Source organism: Sus scrofa, chromosome 17 (assembly GCF_000003025.6).
Source record: "Sus scrofa isolate TJ Tabasco breed Duroc chromosome 17, Sscrofa11.1, whole genome shotgun sequence".
NCBI lineage: Eukaryota > Metazoa > Chordata > Mammalia > Artiodactyla > Suidae > Sus > Sus scrofa.
The window spans coordinates 58,621,631-58,638,571 of record NC_010459.5 but is presented as its reverse complement, the minus strand read 5'-3'; the positions used below and the strand labels follow the sequence as shown (position 1 = coordinate 58,638,571).

The window sequence follows — 16,941 nt, the reverse complement described above, 5'->3', positions numbered from 1 at the left end:
CTGTGACTGCCACGGCCTGGGCCGACTCCCACCCCGTTTGCAGCAAGGACGCCTTCCTGACTAAGGCCATGCCTTGGGGTGACACGCTCCCCTTTGGCAGCGGAGGACAGGAGCCCCAGGTGTTCTGAGAATTACAAACCAGCAGAGCAGGAAGAAACAGAAAAAGGAACCAACCCCCACCCCCCCACGCTCACCCCAGGACCATGCAGGCGACAGCGAGAGCAACACAAGCACCACGAGCCAAAAATGGGAAACTATCTTTATGTCCGACAAAAGGGGACGCAGCCAAATCAATCAGAGCAGAGAGTCAGGGGCTGCATGCCATTCAAGAGCACTTAGGGACGTGGGGAAAACGCCCCGGATATTAAGGGAGGAAACTATAAACAGTATCTTAAGTCTGTTCCTCTACACACACACACGTATGTGTGCCCGCATGCGTGTCAAAAGAACTTCAGGCAAGGACCATCTCTGGGTGCTACAGTCAGAGGGAAAGACTGCGGGGAAGCAGGAGAGTCACGTGGTCTCTAAAGTATCTGAGGACTCTGAGTACACAGAGCACCTACTAAGCGCGGGGTAAATGTGCTTTGACACTGCAGACAGCTGGCAGTCACCTTCGCCAAGTACCAGACTTCGTGTCACCAAAAGAGGGGCAACCTGGCGTTAAATGCCTTCGGATGTGATGTACACGTGACACAACCTAGGGAATCTTCTTGCCCCCATCCAAACCCCCAAAACAAACACTTAACCTGAATTTCACCATGAGGAAATAACTGGACGGATCCAGAGTGCGAGGCATTCTACACGGCAACCGGCCAGCGCTGTAAAAAGGCTGAGGCTGCGCCAGGAAAACAGCACCGAAAGGCCATTTTGGAACAACTGGAAAATGCTGCATTTTTTCTCCATTAAACAATACCGATTCGTGTCAACATTCTCAGCTGCGATAAGAGGACTGCGGCTGTGTGAGAGACTGTCCTTGTTCGAAAGCATTTAGGGCAGTGACGTGTCATGCAGTCTGCACCGTACAGTCACGGAGCGCAGCAACAAAGGAAGTTTATGACAGAACGGAAGCGAATGTGGTAAAATGCTAAAAGGTGAATCTCAGCAAAGGTTAGATGAGTAGTCATTGTACTCTTTTTTCAACTTGCTGTGTATTAAAATACAAAGAAAAATATTTTAAAGAAAAAGCAGGTGTTCCCGTCGTGGCTCAGCCCTTCGCAAACCTGACTAGGAACCATGAGGTTGAGGGTTCGATCCCTGGCCTCGCTTGGTGAGTCAAGGATACGGCGTTGCCATGGGCTGTGGTGTAGGTCAGAGAGGTGGCTTGGATCCCGAGTTGCTGTGGCTGTGGTGTAGGCCAGTGGCCACAGCTCTGATTGGACCCCTAGCCTGGGAACCTCCATGTGGAGTGGGTAGTGCAGCCCTAAGAAGACAAAAAAGACCAAAAGAAAAAGAAAAAAAGAAAAAGCACAAGGCTCTCATTAACAGTGGCCGGGTCTAGTATGAACAAATTACAGGTCAATGTTGGTTTTATTTCTACTATCTGTATGTTTCCGTATGTTCCAACAATGTACCTTTCATATAAAAAATGTCTTAACTTATACAAATTATCACTGAAGGAAGTGAAAGTCACCTTTATTGTACACAGAGTGCCTGGTCTGTGTCGACACTCGGATAAAAACGACTGCTGGACACGATGCCAAGTGTTCTGCACACACAGCACATTTAACCCACTAGGTTTTTATCACCATCTTGCGCACGAATAAACCCTCAAGAGAGTTAATGAAAGCTGCCCAAGGCCGCAGTGTTAGTAAAAGGCAGAGTGCAGCTTCACACCAGGCGCCCAAGCGCATGCTCCTTCGCGAAGCCATGCAGCAAAAGCCGAGCAGAACGGATCCCTGGGCAGTCCGTACTCCGCATGTGCCACACTCCTCCTGGCTCGTTCAGAGCACCACGAAGGGACACCTCAGGCTCCGGGGATAAGAGGAACGATGCTGCCTCGGTCACCATCCTCTGTAAAACGAACACCACCTGCTCCCACGGATCTCGCTGACACCCCAGGGCTCTGGCTCACCCTCACTTCCCGCCCCGAGGTCAAACATGCGTGAAGACGGCCAGTGATGCTTTTCCAACTAAAAGGAAAGGCTGTGTGGTGACACAGGGACTCGAAGGTGGGCCGTGCGTGAAACGGCCCCTAGCGTCAACCTTGGGGAGAGAGGACCGCGGCGGAGCGTGAGCCCTGGCGGAGCAGAGCTGCAGGCACTCTCGGGCGGCTCCAGGCTCTGGGTCTGCGCTGCCCACCGGGCAGTGGCGAGCATGCGGAGGCGACCCCGCCCTTGTTCCCCAAACCGTGAGGACGAGACCGTCTGTCCTCACCGGTGCTGTGGGCTTTCAGGGTTATCAGTAGAATGCCTGATGATTTACTCAGACGTGTAAAAAGCTTCGGGGAGAGTGGCCATTACAATCTCCTGCCGGAAAAATCAACACAGTCGCCCCTTGGTATCCACGAGGCCCCAGCCCCATGGTTACCAAAATCTGCCAGTGCTCACGTCCCCCACACAGAAGATACAGTACCGTCGGCCCTCTGAATCCACGGGTGGGGAACCCACGGAAATGAAGGGCCAACTGTGGTGTACCCATTGTTTATTTTATCTTATTTTCACCAAAGGGAGAGATGGAATTAAACGTGCGCTTAAGCAGGGGGAAATGCAGGCACCTGGGGGGAAACGACAACAACAACAACGCACAGAGAATCATGCTTTCCAGAACCAAGCAGGGGGAAAAGGCCAAAGGGCTGAAGGACGTTCAGAAGTCCTCCCTCTGGGTTCTGGGGGGCGGGGAAGGCATGGTGGGCAAGGCCCTCTGCAGTGGAGCGCCCTTTTCTACGGGGAAGCGGAAGTGGGGGGAAGGGAGGGAACCCCCAGACCACTGAGGACACAAAATCCACCAGAACAAGGAACTGCGAAGAAAACCAGGTATGACAGGCAGAAGGGTCCTCTAAAGAGTTACATAAAATGTTCCAATCAAAGGGTTAGAAAAACCAGAAGGGCAATCCAAGTGCGAACCCCGAAAACACCATTCCCCTCTGGAAACGATTCTGGCGTATTCTGAAGCGCATGCCCCCACAGTTCCGCACCTAGTCACCTGCTGGATTACTGAAAAGAATAAGAAGCGTGTTGGGTACTTACAGCTGCCTCCATATCAGAAGTGTCAGCTGGAGCAAACATAGACTGAACCATAAACTTGTGTTTACTCTTCTCATTGGGATCATAATCGAAAGGCTGTAACATCACTGAGAAAGAAAATATTTCATTAGGAGGGTCAGAGCGAGGTTCCCAGCAGCCGCCTGTTACCTTCGCAGTTGCGTTCTCGCGGGACAGCACTTCCCCCGGCTCCCCTCCGAAGCCCCGGGGGGAGGGAGCAGGGCAAGACGGCCAGCCTCCGCTCCACTCCGCAGGCCTCAACCAGGCCCAGCAGAGTGGAGGGACCTGCCCGAGGTCAAGCAGCAGGGAGCGACTGGGGTGGGGACCCAGGTCTTCCGATCCCTGGTCCCCTCGTCTCCCACCCCCGCCCCCCGGCCAAACGTCTGCCACAGGCCCACGGAAGAGGCAGACCAGGCAGAAACACCAGGCACGGGTTCTGCGCAAGCAAACACACCCAGCCGACCTCTTCAGTAACCAAAACAGAACCCAGGACACCAAAGGAACGTCCCGTGAGCGTCTCCCTGTCCCAGGTCCCGGGTCAAGGCCATCATGGCAATGCTTCCCATACACTTTTCCCACTAGAATGTTCAGAGAACGTTCACGACCAGCACCCTCACAGCATGGACAGGACACCCCCTTTCCTGCCCAAGAACCTAGAAGAATCTCCCATCGAGGCCCCGATGGAGCACACCCACGGGCTGAGCGAGGGCCTTCCTGTCCCGACCGGCTTCCTGAGGACACAGCCCCCACCTCGGATCATGAAATGAGCACTGCCTTCCTGGCAGTTTTTGCTACAAGGCTTTGCTAAACCACGCATCTAGCTGAGCTCCCCGAACACCACACGCAGGAAAAGCCGGCTGGCCCTGGCCTGACGAGGGCTACCTGGGGCTGAGGGCTCCCCGTGCCAGAAGCTGAGCGCTGCACTTCAGCTCATCGCTAAAAGGCAGTGGGGCCTAAAAGGCAGGCACTGCTGTGGACGTTACTTGGACGCCTGATTTCAGATGAAAAAACAGAGGCACAGGGAGGTCAGCTAACTTGCCCGAGGTCACGGGGAGGTGTGGACACGCCAGCGCAGGTGGCCTGGGCGGAGGTCCTGCCTTCTCCACAGCCCTCTGCTGGGTCCTCACTCATCAGGTTCCTCTTGCCTGTGAACCCCACCCAGACCTTCTCGGGTGCTAAAGCCTCCCCCTCAACCAGCCTCTGCAGCAAATGAAGGGCACTGGTCCTAAGCCCTCGTTTATGAAGAAATCTGGGGCCCAGCAAAGCAAGGGACTTGCTCGGGGTCACAACGCTAGGAAGCAGCAAAACTTCAACAAGGAGCCCAGTGCAGCCCAGCCCCGCCTCTGCCACGCTGGTCACTCCAATATAAAACAGGGTCACACAATGTGAGGAAGAGAAATACAAACGTGTCCCTCTCTCTTGGGGGTGTGCATGGGGCCTTTCCATCGTGGGGACAGAGAAAGTCCATTAAAGCCCACAACACGTCAGATTTGAATGTGCTGCTGCATGCAGTCCCTAAGGCAGCTCAGCGGCCCCATCACCCATCCCAGTGCTCTGGGCTAGAGGACACCTTTCTGGGTAAATTCTTCAGGACAAAATCAATAGACATGCAAACTTTTTTTTTTTTCCAACTCAGTGCTTGTATACCTACGACACCAAGTTTAGCTACTGATAAAGATCAATAAACTAAATATGTTCAGTCTATGGATTCAAAATCCAAAGTGTGACCATCGGCAGAGAGAACAAAGGTCATTTAAAACAGAGGGCCACTCTATTTGCAATTTTATTCTTTTTGTTGTTGTTGGTTTTGTGGGTTTTTTTTTTTTTTTTTTTTTTTTTGTCTTTTTCCTAGGGCCGCACCATGGCATATGGAGGTTCCCAGGCTAGGGGTCTAATCGGAGCTGTAGCCGCCAGCCTACGCCAGAGCCACAGCCACGCCAGATCCAAGCCGTGTCTGTGACCCACACCACAGCCCATGGCAACACTGGATCCTTAACCCACTGAGCAAGGCCAGGGATCAAACCCAAAACCTCACCATTCCTAGATGGATTCATTAACCACTGAGCCACGACGGGAACTCCTGCAATTTTATTCTTGCAGATGGAAAGGCGTGGTTCCATCCTAGAAAAGCGGTCCTCACTGACCGCTTGGGACCGAGAAGGGAGACACGGCTTAGGCCTCCGTGAGCCAGCCAGAGCTCTCCAGGGCTCTCCTGGGGACAGGCCTGCAGCATCACACAGCTGGCCTTGACATTCAACCTCAGGGGCAAGTGGCCAGTCGAGCAGGTCAAAACCAGACTCTTATTCTGAAAGCTAAATTCCAACTGCGTTTTCTCCAGCTCCAAGACTGTACTAAGGACACAGATAATCTACTGGCGAGCCAGGGTCTCCCCTGGACAGGGACGGTCAACTTTCCCTAGAGGTGGGTCACAGTCTTCAAACTTTTGTCAGATTAACGTTGTTTTTTTTGGTCTTTTTGCCATTTCTTGGGCCGCTCCCGCGGCATGTGGAGATTCCCAGGCTAGGGGTCGAATCGGAGCTGTAGCCACCAGCCTACACCAGAGCCACAGCAACGCGTGATCTGAGCCGCATCTGCAACCTGCACCACAGCTCACGGCAACGCCGGATCGTCAACCCACTGAGCAAGGGCAGGGACCGAACCCGCAACCTCATGGTTCCTAGTCGGATTCGTTAACCACTGCGCCACGACGGGAACTCCTAACGTTGATTTTAAAAAATTAGAGAGCATTAGGTCTTGAGAACATCTGCTCTCACCCGGGTGTGACAGTAGCCCACTGCCGTGTTTTCAGAATGGGAAGGAAGAGAACTGCGTCCCAGGTGATACTCTGGCAGCCAGGCGCAGCCCTAGCAGAAAAACGGCCTCATCCTTGAGACTCTGCTCTCCCAGCTTGAAGGGCTCCAGTTCCCCCGCGCGGGGTCCGACGCCACCCGGGAATTATCTGCAAGGAACGCCGGCACCCAGAGGTGAGAGCCACTGGAAGAAGGCTGATGTCCGAGAAGCTAGCTGGCTCTTAGCTCCAGCTACGTGGGGTCACGCAGAGTACCGATGGGGCCAGGGACTCAGACACCCGCACATGTGGGTGAGCAGCCCCAGGAAGACCTGCTCCTCCCTCTCCCTCTCCGTTCCCCTCCTCGAGGTGGTGGCAGCCAGGAAGGGCCTGGGTCCCCGCACGCCCCAAGGCCAATGGGCCTCCCTTTCAGCTCTCCACCCCACCCCACTCTCCCATCCCCAACATCTTCACAACATCCCAAGAAAGAAAGGAAAATAACTTTCATGAGCACCTAGGCAGGCACTAGGCGCCAGAGAAGCCATGTTTTCCTTGATTCTCCCACGTAATCCTCACAACCAGCGTAGAAGAGGCCGTGTCTTCATTCTCCAGAGGAGAAGACAGAGCTTACAAAGGCTGGGCGGCCTCCCTCAGGTCCCATGGAGCCGGCGCTCCGGTCTGGCTTTGTTTCCCGTCAGACTGCCACGCCACAGGTTCTCGGAGTGTTATTCACAGCCCCAAGACCCGCCCCCGCCACCATCGGGTGGCTCATAAAGTCAACCCTGGGCTGAGGAGAACACCAACACGTTCTACGCTGTCTGCCTCTCCCGCGTGCTGCCGCTCGCAGTGACGGCGGGCACAAGCCAACGGGGTAAAACCGCGGGTGCCTGAACACAGAGGGGCAGCAGCAACGGTGCGTGTGGCTTCAGATCTGGCACGACCACACGCTCATGGGCTTTTTGTTGTTGCTGTTTTAAAGGCAGTCTCACTTAAGAATATCCTGGAAGAAGCACTAAAAGCACTGCCTTTCCTAAATCCTCCCCTGGACCCTGCACCCTAGGCCTGCGCCTGAAGAAACGGCAAGCAGGCGGCAGGCACCCCGCCGTCTGGGGAAGCGCCGGCGCGCTGTCTGGGCTGTGAGCTGAACGACACGCGCTCTCATGGAACCGCTTACTTGAAAGAACTACCAGCAGAAAAACGACGGTCGCTCACACCCTGGGTAGGTGGCAGACACTCTCCTGACAATGAACTAAGTGAGCCTGTCCCTCTAAGGAAGACGACATATAGTTGTTGCCAATGATAAATAAAATCCAGGCCTTCAAACAAAAATGAGAACCTTGGAAAAACCTCTACCTGCCACCGAGAGCGCCACGGCTTCCCAAAGGCTTAAAGACTTTCCCAGCGAGAGCAGTGGGAACAGCAATGGGATACTGCATAAGGAATGAAGGTTCCTTTGGGATGCCGCACAATGTCCTCAGGATGCCGCGTAATGAAACGCATGTCCTTTGGGTGCTGCGTGAGGAAATACCCCCCGGCTGGAAGAGCTACCTGACTCAGCCAACCTAACACAGCACCGCCAAGGCCGCTCAAGGGCAGGCGAAAACAATGCATTTCTGTGACACAGGGTTCAGAGGGTTCCCGGACAGGCTGTCAGATCCATACTGCGCCAACCTTGAAGGCGATGCCACTTGTCAAGTTTTGGCGTCATATCAAAGAAGAATGTCTACAATTACCTGAAAAGGCTACTAAAGACAGTCTTCCCTTTTCCAACTACATCTATGTGGTAAAAGTGACTTTCCTTGATACGCATTCACAAAACAACACATCAGAACAGACCGAACACAAAAGTAAACAAGAGCCTCCAGCCTGTCTGCCACGAAGCCAGGAGTGGAGATGTGCAAAACATATCAAATAACACCACACGTTTTCTGAAAAGCTATTTTTCATTAAAAATGTTACTGTTTGCAATAACTGTATTTATTCGTGTTTTACTAAAAAACACCTCTTAAATTTCTGTTTAATCTGGAAAAATGATAAATACTGACACAACCCACAAACCAAAAAAAGCTCTCTCAGCCTTTAATTTCTAGGAGTGTAAATGGGCCCTGGATCAAAGGATTTGAGCACTGCTGTTCTGCTTCGAGCTGCCTCACTGGTCCCTCCAGGAGGAAGACAACCTGGTGAAATAATTCCAGTGAAGCGGCTTTGTGCTACCCCTCTTGGGAGAATGTGCAGTTTAAAAGGAAAAGCTTCACACGAACCAAGTCCTGAACCCAGGACGTGCCAGGCCTCGGGTGGAGACAGAAGCGCACATGCAGGAGCACTGGTCCCACACAGAGAGGGCCTGGGTCCCCTGGGCTCCTCTAACCAGACCACCTTGCAACTGCCCGCACCACCTCTGCAGGAGGGTGCTGAGATGCCCTGCCATCCTTGGCTGGACCTCACAGGTGCGTCAGCCCAACGCCAGGCCTGGAGCAGCCTTCCTGCCGGGCCGCCACAGGGCAGAGCTGGAAGAACCTCCAGCAGACGTAACTTGGCTTTAGGGCTCTGAGCGCAATATGAACGCAGGCCTTCAAGAAGAAGGCACTGGCGGAAGCCAGTCACCTGGGAGGAGCACTGGAAGGGACAGCCCGAGCCGAGCTGGCAGGTCAAATCTCCCTTGTGCAGAGGCGGGGACTCATGGAATGCAAACACAGATGCCCTATGCACTGGTGAGGCTGGCGAGCTGCCAATTAAACGGTGAGTGAGAAGCTGGCCTGCAGGAAGCGCAGGTGCCCGGCCCCTCCCCCTCTGCAGGGTCTCTCTCTAGAGCAGTGGGTCATGCTGCTGCCTCCCAGCTCCCCTTTCCTGTGGGCCCCAGATTGGCCAGCAGGCGTGAGGACGTCAAGCAGCCACCCAGACCCTGTGGAACTTCATGAACCCTGCGGGCCCCAGGATCTGCATTCTACCTGACAGAGCCCCCAACTCATGTCCAGAAGTTTGTGCTTCTCAGCTACTATCATCGCGTGTCAAATTCAATTTGCTATCCCCTATTAGCTGGAACTCACAAGAACATGACAGAATAAATGTTGTTAATCGTTTGTTCTTTCAGCTCCATACATGCAAATTGTGACAGAAATTATGTACTTTTTTCCATGACAGGCTATAAAAGAGCTTCCCATTAACTTAATTTATTTCACTTGAATACCAGAGACACTGATGATAAAACCCTCTTAAATGAACCATCTATCCTACTTTTAAAATCTATCGCTGATACTGCATTAAAAAGAAGCCTGTTACCAGGAGACGGCCTGGAGACCAGGTCACCACGCACCAACGTTAACGCTTTGGGATACATGTCTGCTGCGCTGCAGACTGCAGAGATGAGATCCGGGTAGGAAAGGGCCCTCGGGGTCATAAACGCTGGATCAATAAGACCGGACTTTCTTCTGAAGAAATGCAGAATTTATGCTGCTCCACACACACACACACACACACACCCCCACCCCTCAGAGAAAGGATGACTTGATTAAATGCAGCATAAAAGCTTCCTATGAGAACCCAAGCAAGCCACAGATCATTTTCATCTGCATCGTAATGGCCACGGAGCAAATGAACAAAGGCTAACAAGCACCACGCACACGCTTCCGCGTTTTGTTTACTCTCAGAGTGTTGCCTGTGAAGTGTCTCTCTGTGTCTGCGGGACCACCACCTCTGCTCAGGCCTCCCCAACAGCTAAGCTTCTCCGACCAGACCGTCCCCAACAGGCGGCCCACACGGCCCTATGACCCCACAGAGTTAATCTCCCTCCGAACACCTCCTCATGGGCACCACGATGTTCCTCAGATCAAAACCCTCCCACAAAAAAGCCCATTTCCAGGTAAAAGACAATCAACTCAAGTCCTCAGTCTGGTTCTCTCAGACCTCCTGGTATGATCCACCAACGGGGCCCTCAGTGGTCTAACGGGTGTGTACACGTACTGGTACACATGTACCCAGGTGTTCTCTTGTCTGTACCCAAGTCTCTTCGTCTTCTTCTTCTCTTTTTTTTTGGCTTTTTGTCTTTTTGTCTTTTCTAGGGCCGCTCCTGCAGCATATGGAGGTTCCCAGGTTAGGGGTCCAATCAGAGCTGTAGCCACCAGCCTACGCCACAGCCACAGCAACGACGGATCCTTAACCCACCAAGCAAGGCCAGGGATGGAACCTGCAACCTTACGGTTCCTAGTCGGATTTGGTAACCACTGCACCACAACAGGAACTCCCCAAGTCTCTTAACACAATGGCCCCAGGCGGCTGGCACATCCCTCTCAGACCCCCTGCCCTCCGCACATCTCAGGATGGCAGACCTTCCAGGGCTTAACCCGGCTCTGAATCTCCACCAGTCTGACTGTAACGCGGACCTCGAGCTTCGGCATGATCAGAACCGCCGGGAGCGCCTGGGACACACAGGTGGCAGGCTCCCACCTCTGGTCTCTGAGTCAGCAGGTCGGCGATGGGGCTGAGACCACGCATTTCTAAAGCGTCCCAGGTAACGCAGATGCTGCTGGCCCGGGAACCACGCCTGGAGAAGCTGCTCCACGACCTCTCCCAGCACTGCAGCGCCCGCTGGAACGCTCTCTCACACCCTCCTTCTTACTGTGGGTCTTATTCTATCCCTGCACTTGAGGATACTAAGCTCTCCCCACATGTTCGCCTTCTCTACCCAATTAAGCTGAGACCAGGACTTCGGGTTTTGCGATCTCACATCCTGGGAACTAATTTGCAGCTTTTCGCTGGCTGAAGAGCGTGCACCCTTTTCCCTCCCCACATTCAAAGCCCTCCTGAATCACGCTCCCTCCAGAAATCTCGGCTTCTCTCCCGCCCTACTTCCCAGAGCCACTCACTATTCTGCTCAGGGTTTAAAACCACCGCTTCCAATCTTCTCATCACGGCTGTCCTCACTATCTCTCTTTGCTTTCATGCCTGTATCAAAAGACTGTTCTCTACCAAATTGCATTTATGCTGTAATAATGAAGTCATTGCTCCATTTTTTTTTGAAACTAATCAGAGACAAACCAGAGTTCTGTCATGGGCTTAAGATAACTAATGTTGCCACAATGGGGTGACAGAATTCTAAGCTAAAGCAAAGAAACTCAGACATTTTAGTTACACTGTATGCCTTTATCACCACTAAATTTATTACTTCCTTTAGGATGCTCAAAATGCTGAAACCATGACTACTTTCCCAGACCTCTGCCTATTCAGGGACCCATGGATGGAACTGAGTCTGGCAGGTAAACAATTAATCTTACCTGTTTATATATATTAGCTGACATATATATTATACATATATATGTCCTTGCGTTCTCTATAGGATTTTCCAGTTCAGTACATCCCGACTCGGGCCTCAAACACCTCGCGTCTGAAGAACTTACCTGTGCAGCGTCTGCGGGGCCAATGTACTCCGGCATGACCGGAAGATGAGGTGCGCCATATACAGGCACCGGCCAAAGATCCCTCTCTTCTATACACATCTTGCGAAATACACGTCTTCCTTCAGGACGGCAACACGCTCTCCCAGGTCCACTAGCTCTGCAGTGCAACACCACACGGCCTTCCCTGAGCACGCGCGTGTTCTGACGAGGAGCAGCCGTCATGGGCTATCTTAACATGGCCTGCAAGCCAGGTCTCCCGAGACTGACCCACTGAGCGGGGACAGTGGGCATTCGGGACCCTACTGCCTTCTCACTGGCGCTTGTTCTCTGGGCTGTCCCTGTCCAGCCCCTCACTGTGCTCACTCCTTCCTCCCGGCCTGCGATGGGCTGGCCCTCAGAACGGGGTGAAAGGGGAGCCTAAAGTCAGAGTCTAAAGAGCCGTGTCAAGACTAGGGCGCCCAGGGGTATGAACGTGCACGGAACTGGAATAAGCGAAACGCACCCTACTCTGGGCGGCTCCAGGGCCAGGCCACAGAGCTGAAGCTACCTCCTGCTAAGGGAGCCGAACAGAGTGTACTTGCTAAGGCCGCCTGACCAGCGTCTTGGAATGTAAATCGGGAAACTGTGTGGGTCACCCCGATAAAAGGTGAAACACAGGGTTCTTCTTAAGAAACTGAAATATCACAGTAAACTTTTAAAAACTCTTTAAAAGCACAACTAAGTTGAATTTTTGTTGGCAATTCCCTTATAAAAAACAAACAAACCAACCAACCCCAAAAACCAGAATCTCATCTGGTGAAAAAGATGAAAGACATCTTTTAAGCATGAACGAGAATTGTTCTTATCTGAGAGGAATAAACCTGGTTCATGAAAATCATTTATAAAAGGGTTTCATTTGTCAGTGACTGCCAACGCAAATAATCAAACGAAGAAGAATGCTGCTGTGAAGATGCCCGACCTCCCAAATTTAGCTCCCATGACCAGCTCTTGACGGACGAATGTCTGAGTTCTTTCTCGAAGGGCAGGGCACTTACACTTTGGTGCCAATCGCCTCAAAGCTGCAGCCCAAGGCTGGCGGGTCCAGGGCAAGCAGGCCGCTCCATTACACGGAGTCAGCAAAATCTTAAAAGGATTAATTAGCAATTGCAGTCGTACCCAATTACATTAACTGCCCAATGTGTCCATCCAAGAAGAGTTGCTGATATTCATCCTCTGTCCTCAAGAACTTTATGTTTCAAATGTGACTGAAATAAGTGCTGAAAAGGGCTGTATGTCAGGAATGAACACTGCTCCTTAAGTCTTTGAATTTTAATTTAAAATACAGACTCAGACACTAGAAGATTTGTGTGTGTTTGTCTTGAATCCATTTTCAATTCCCAAGGTACACTTAGGAAAGTGTATCTGTACCTAAATATTGGTATCTTCAATGACTCTTCCCAACGCCCCCCCAACACAGATATTTTGCATTTCTAATTTGCTTGGTACACAGGCAACCAATGTGCATAATTGAACTGCAAATGGAAGCGTGCTTGCTACGTTAGTGAAATTAGAATTCAGTGAAGGTTATAAAAATATTAAACTTAATATCACATTACAGCAAGCATAAGTACTTTTGATGGGCCCATAACTTTACCACTTTACCTGCTGGGTCCTCCGGCAAACATGGTTTGGAATTAATGGAAAACTCCCTCATTATTAAACTGCAGGATTAAAAAAAAATCACAACCACGAACAGCTTACCACAAAGACATTTTCAGAAATTATCTACCTTAAAAATATTCCCCCATCAGACAGTTCAGAAAACAGATCTAATTTTGCAAAGCTAGAACAAGTGGGGAGACCCCCCACTGCTTCAAACAATTCATTAATTCAACAAGTTCCATCTTCCGTGCATTTAAAACCTCTGGGGGAAAAAATCCAATCTCCTCTTTTCCAATCTCCCTTTAAGTGTGCCCATTTTGCTGAGGTCCAGGTGGGAATAATTCAAAAGCACCTCTGGCAGACGGTGCGGAGTAAGGGGCAAGGGACCCAAACCACGGCCTTCCGCGCCAGTCAGTGCAAACCCAGAGCACCAGCACCCCTCTTCTTCCGCACGGCCTCCCCAACAGGCACGGATCCCAGAAGGGGCTACCAGAACAGGATGAAACGAGCACATCTCCAAAGGGCAAAGAAAAGGACTCCCTCAGAGACCCTGAGACCCTCTGGGACGTCCACACATTTTCACCCACTGACAAGGAGTTCAGGTTATACCCGTTTCCAACCATAGCTTTACCACTGGAGTTTACAAAATGGAGTGGTCTGGTTTCCATTTTTTAAGGACCTCCTCTGCAGGACAAGGCTGGTAGCATTTTAAGTTGACTCGATGGCTGCCTTTTTATAGATTGTATTTGGAAATTTACTACTGAATTGTCAGTATAAAACAGATGCATATTATAGAAATAAGAAAAATACAAATTTTTCTTAAAATTAGAAAAATTCCATAAGGGAGTAAAATACGCGAAATTTATAAAAAGGCAATTCAAATATGTACAACCCACCTTCAACAAAAACTAGCTAGTTTTTATCTAAGCTGGGGAAGAAAAACTCAATCACACTCTTGCAGCACGCTTCCAGTTAAAAATATTGGCACTGGTAAGTACTCTGTGAGCTAATACCGTTCTCTCTCCATTTCAGAAATGAGAAAACTAGAACCTAGAAAAGCTAAAGTCCTGGCCAAATATCAGCCAACAGCTTAAACAGCGGGGCTGGGCAGCCTGTGCAGAATTCTGAACCCCAAATCTAGGGATCTCTGAGTAGAGAGGGTTCGAGCTTGGCCGTGCACACACATGGGGACAAGGGACGGCCGGCCTGCAAGTGTCTACAGGGCCCGTCCGCTGGGACCCTCCTTTGGAGGGAAGATGGCATCATGTAGCTGCACTGTGAGAGGACCCCTGGAAAAGGGCAATGCTTTTCACCCCAAAACATGAATGTCTCTTAAGTGATACAGGGCTGCACAGCACAGAAATCTGCAGCAAAGTTTACTGACTGGTGAGCTGTCCCTGAAATGCAACAAACCCTGGCTCCACCTAGGTGCATCTCAAGCACTGAAACCAACACACACCAAATAAAAATAAAGGAGTCGGAGTTCCTGTCGTGGCGCAGTGGTTAACGAATCCGACCAGGAACCATGAGGTTGCGGGTTCAATCCCTGGCCTTGCTCAGTGGGTTAAGGATCCGGTGTTGTCACGAGCTATGGTGCAGGTCACAGACACAGCTTGGATCCCGCATTGCTATGGCTGTGATATAGGCTGGTAGCTACAGCTCCAATTCGACCCCCAGCCTGGGAACCTCCCTGTGCCACGGGAGTGGCTCAAGAAAACGCAAAAAGACTAAAAAAATAAATAAAAAATAAAGGAGTCCTTCCTGACATGTAAACATCATCCTGTTTGTTTAGGAGGAAGGCCACAGACACACAAGTGTCTTGTCGTCAACTGCTTTTCCCCAAGTCCATTTCATCGTGAGAGCCGGGGTGTTTTGTTTTCTACTCACTTGTAAGTGAGGCCACCCCCAACACTGGTGAGGCAGTTTAGTGTCACCAAAGAGCCACTAGATCAGGACAGACACCTGGCTTCGAATACCAGCTCTGCTGCTAATCACCCACGTGACTGGAGCTGGTCAGCCCACTCTCTGTCCCCTTCCACCTCCTCTGCAAGAGGAAGGCCGCAACCACAAAACCCTGGTCTTCCTGACGGAGACAGTAACAAACCGAAAGGAATGCCCCGAGTTTTTAACAGCTATCCCTGTGACAGGGGAGGCTGAATCTTTCTGAAAGATACACTCACAAACTAATACTTACCATCAGAGAGCACACCTACACTGCACACCTGCCTGTTGAGACTCTTTTACTCAGAAGCTGTGCTGCTGCCTGCCTGTTTACTCCGAAACCCAGTAAATCTCATCTCCGGACAACGCTGCTCAGATCTGATGTGGACGAGGACACCGAGAAGGAAAAAACTAAGTCCATCAAAAAGAAAGGGACTAGAAGGTATCAGCTGTCCCGGATTTCAGGAGAAAAACCGAAACCAAACAGATCCAAGGGGTACGGAAACGCCAACCTCCTGGGTCCCTCCCTTCCCCAGCTGCAGTTTAAAGAGTCTGGGCGCCAGAGCCAGAGAGAATGACCCACATCCTGGCTCTATCACCGCCAGCTTCGTGAGCCTACAGCCACTGGTCTCCCTCTGAGTATGAGGGGGGGACAGGGCAAATAACAGAAACTACATGAGATCATGTGTGTACAGGCCCAGCACGGAAGGGACTCTCAGCAAGCGCTGGCTCCCAGCCTCCTGAGTTCTCCGGGATAATAACCCGATTCGAGAGCCCGATAAGGCCTTGCCGCCTCAGAGAGAAGCACGCAGGGGGCCAGCTGGTGAGGGTGCACAGTAACGAGACAGACCAACGGACGGAGGCGGTAAGGGTTTGCAGAAATGATCAGATAATGAAACACCTTACATCTTTCCAAAGAGGTGAGTCATTTTCTTTTAGGTGTCAAATGAATAGCCAAATGTATCACAATCAAAATCTGTCATGAAAAAAGCTGGCTGGGTACCCACTTCAAGTGAGTAGTAGCCTCTAAAGATGCAGAGAGCTCTGTGACAGAGCCTCCTGACAGCTCAAGGACACGCACACCCCACCCCGAGCTCCTCCACAGACACAAAGGCACTCCTGGGTCCAGAAGTTCTAATGAGCTCAAAGTTCATTCCATTTCTGAAAGACACCTGAATTCAAACCCATCTCTTATACCGCCTTAGTTCTAAAATCCAGTTCTCAATCTCAGCCCTTTCCCAGCTTCTCTTCAAAAGGCGGACTTGGGGAAACACAGACGCTCCCAGACGGAGGGGGAAAACCCATCAGACATGCCCAAGACTTGCACCCTTGAATCTATTCCAATTTCCCAGCCTCCATCTCCCTTAGCTTTCCACCATCAGTAAAGTGCAGTTACCAATCACTGGCAATGACACGAGCTTAATGTCAGAAATCATTTAGCTTGGATAAGAAAATAACTCCATTTAGCGTTCTCCCACAAAGTAAAATTAAGTTTGTTTAGCCCTTTTTTATTTATTGCCAAAGGGCAGATTTAATTTCAAGGGAGTGAAAACCAAAGTCATTCTGAAGTCAAGCCTGAAGTTACCACTTTAATTCTGCGTTACCATTGGGGCACGAAGGCTGTAAGCATTAAACCAAAGAGCATTCATTAATTATGGGAAAACAATAGGCGAGTGGCACCCCCCAAGCTTCTTAAATCAGAAGGCGAAGGGCTGGGGGGAAGCCTGCTGTCTTCCTCTGCCATCCTATGAATAAAAGCTTTGAGAAATCCCGCCGCTTCCAGGGGCTTTGCAGCACCCCGCTGGCCTTCATTCTCAGAACTTACCAGATACATTGATGGAGGCCCCCGCGTCAATGATCCCACTGTTGGGCCTCACGCAGTACCTACGTGGGGCCGTGGTCTTCACCTTGAAACACACATTCCGGTCTGTCGGGTTGCCGAGCTTTAGGTTGGTGGTAACCACGTCGGTGAAGGGAC

At 51.2% G+C, this 16,941-nt stretch overlaps 1 protein-coding gene across 2 annotated transcripts in view; it reads right to left on the bottom strand.

Moving 5' to 3' along the window:
* VAPB (VAMP associated protein B and C) overlaps positions 1 to 16,941 on the bottom strand; it is a 50,177-nt gene that overhangs the window by 6,354 nt on the left and 26,882 nt on the right. For both annotated transcript variants that reach the window (NM_001123213.1, XM_021077209.1), the window contains 2 exon segments: positions 3,186 to 3,289; positions 16,789 to 16,941. In NM_001123213.1, coding sequence (NP_001116685.1) covers positions 3,186 to 3,289; positions 16,789 to 16,941 — 257 coding nt within the window.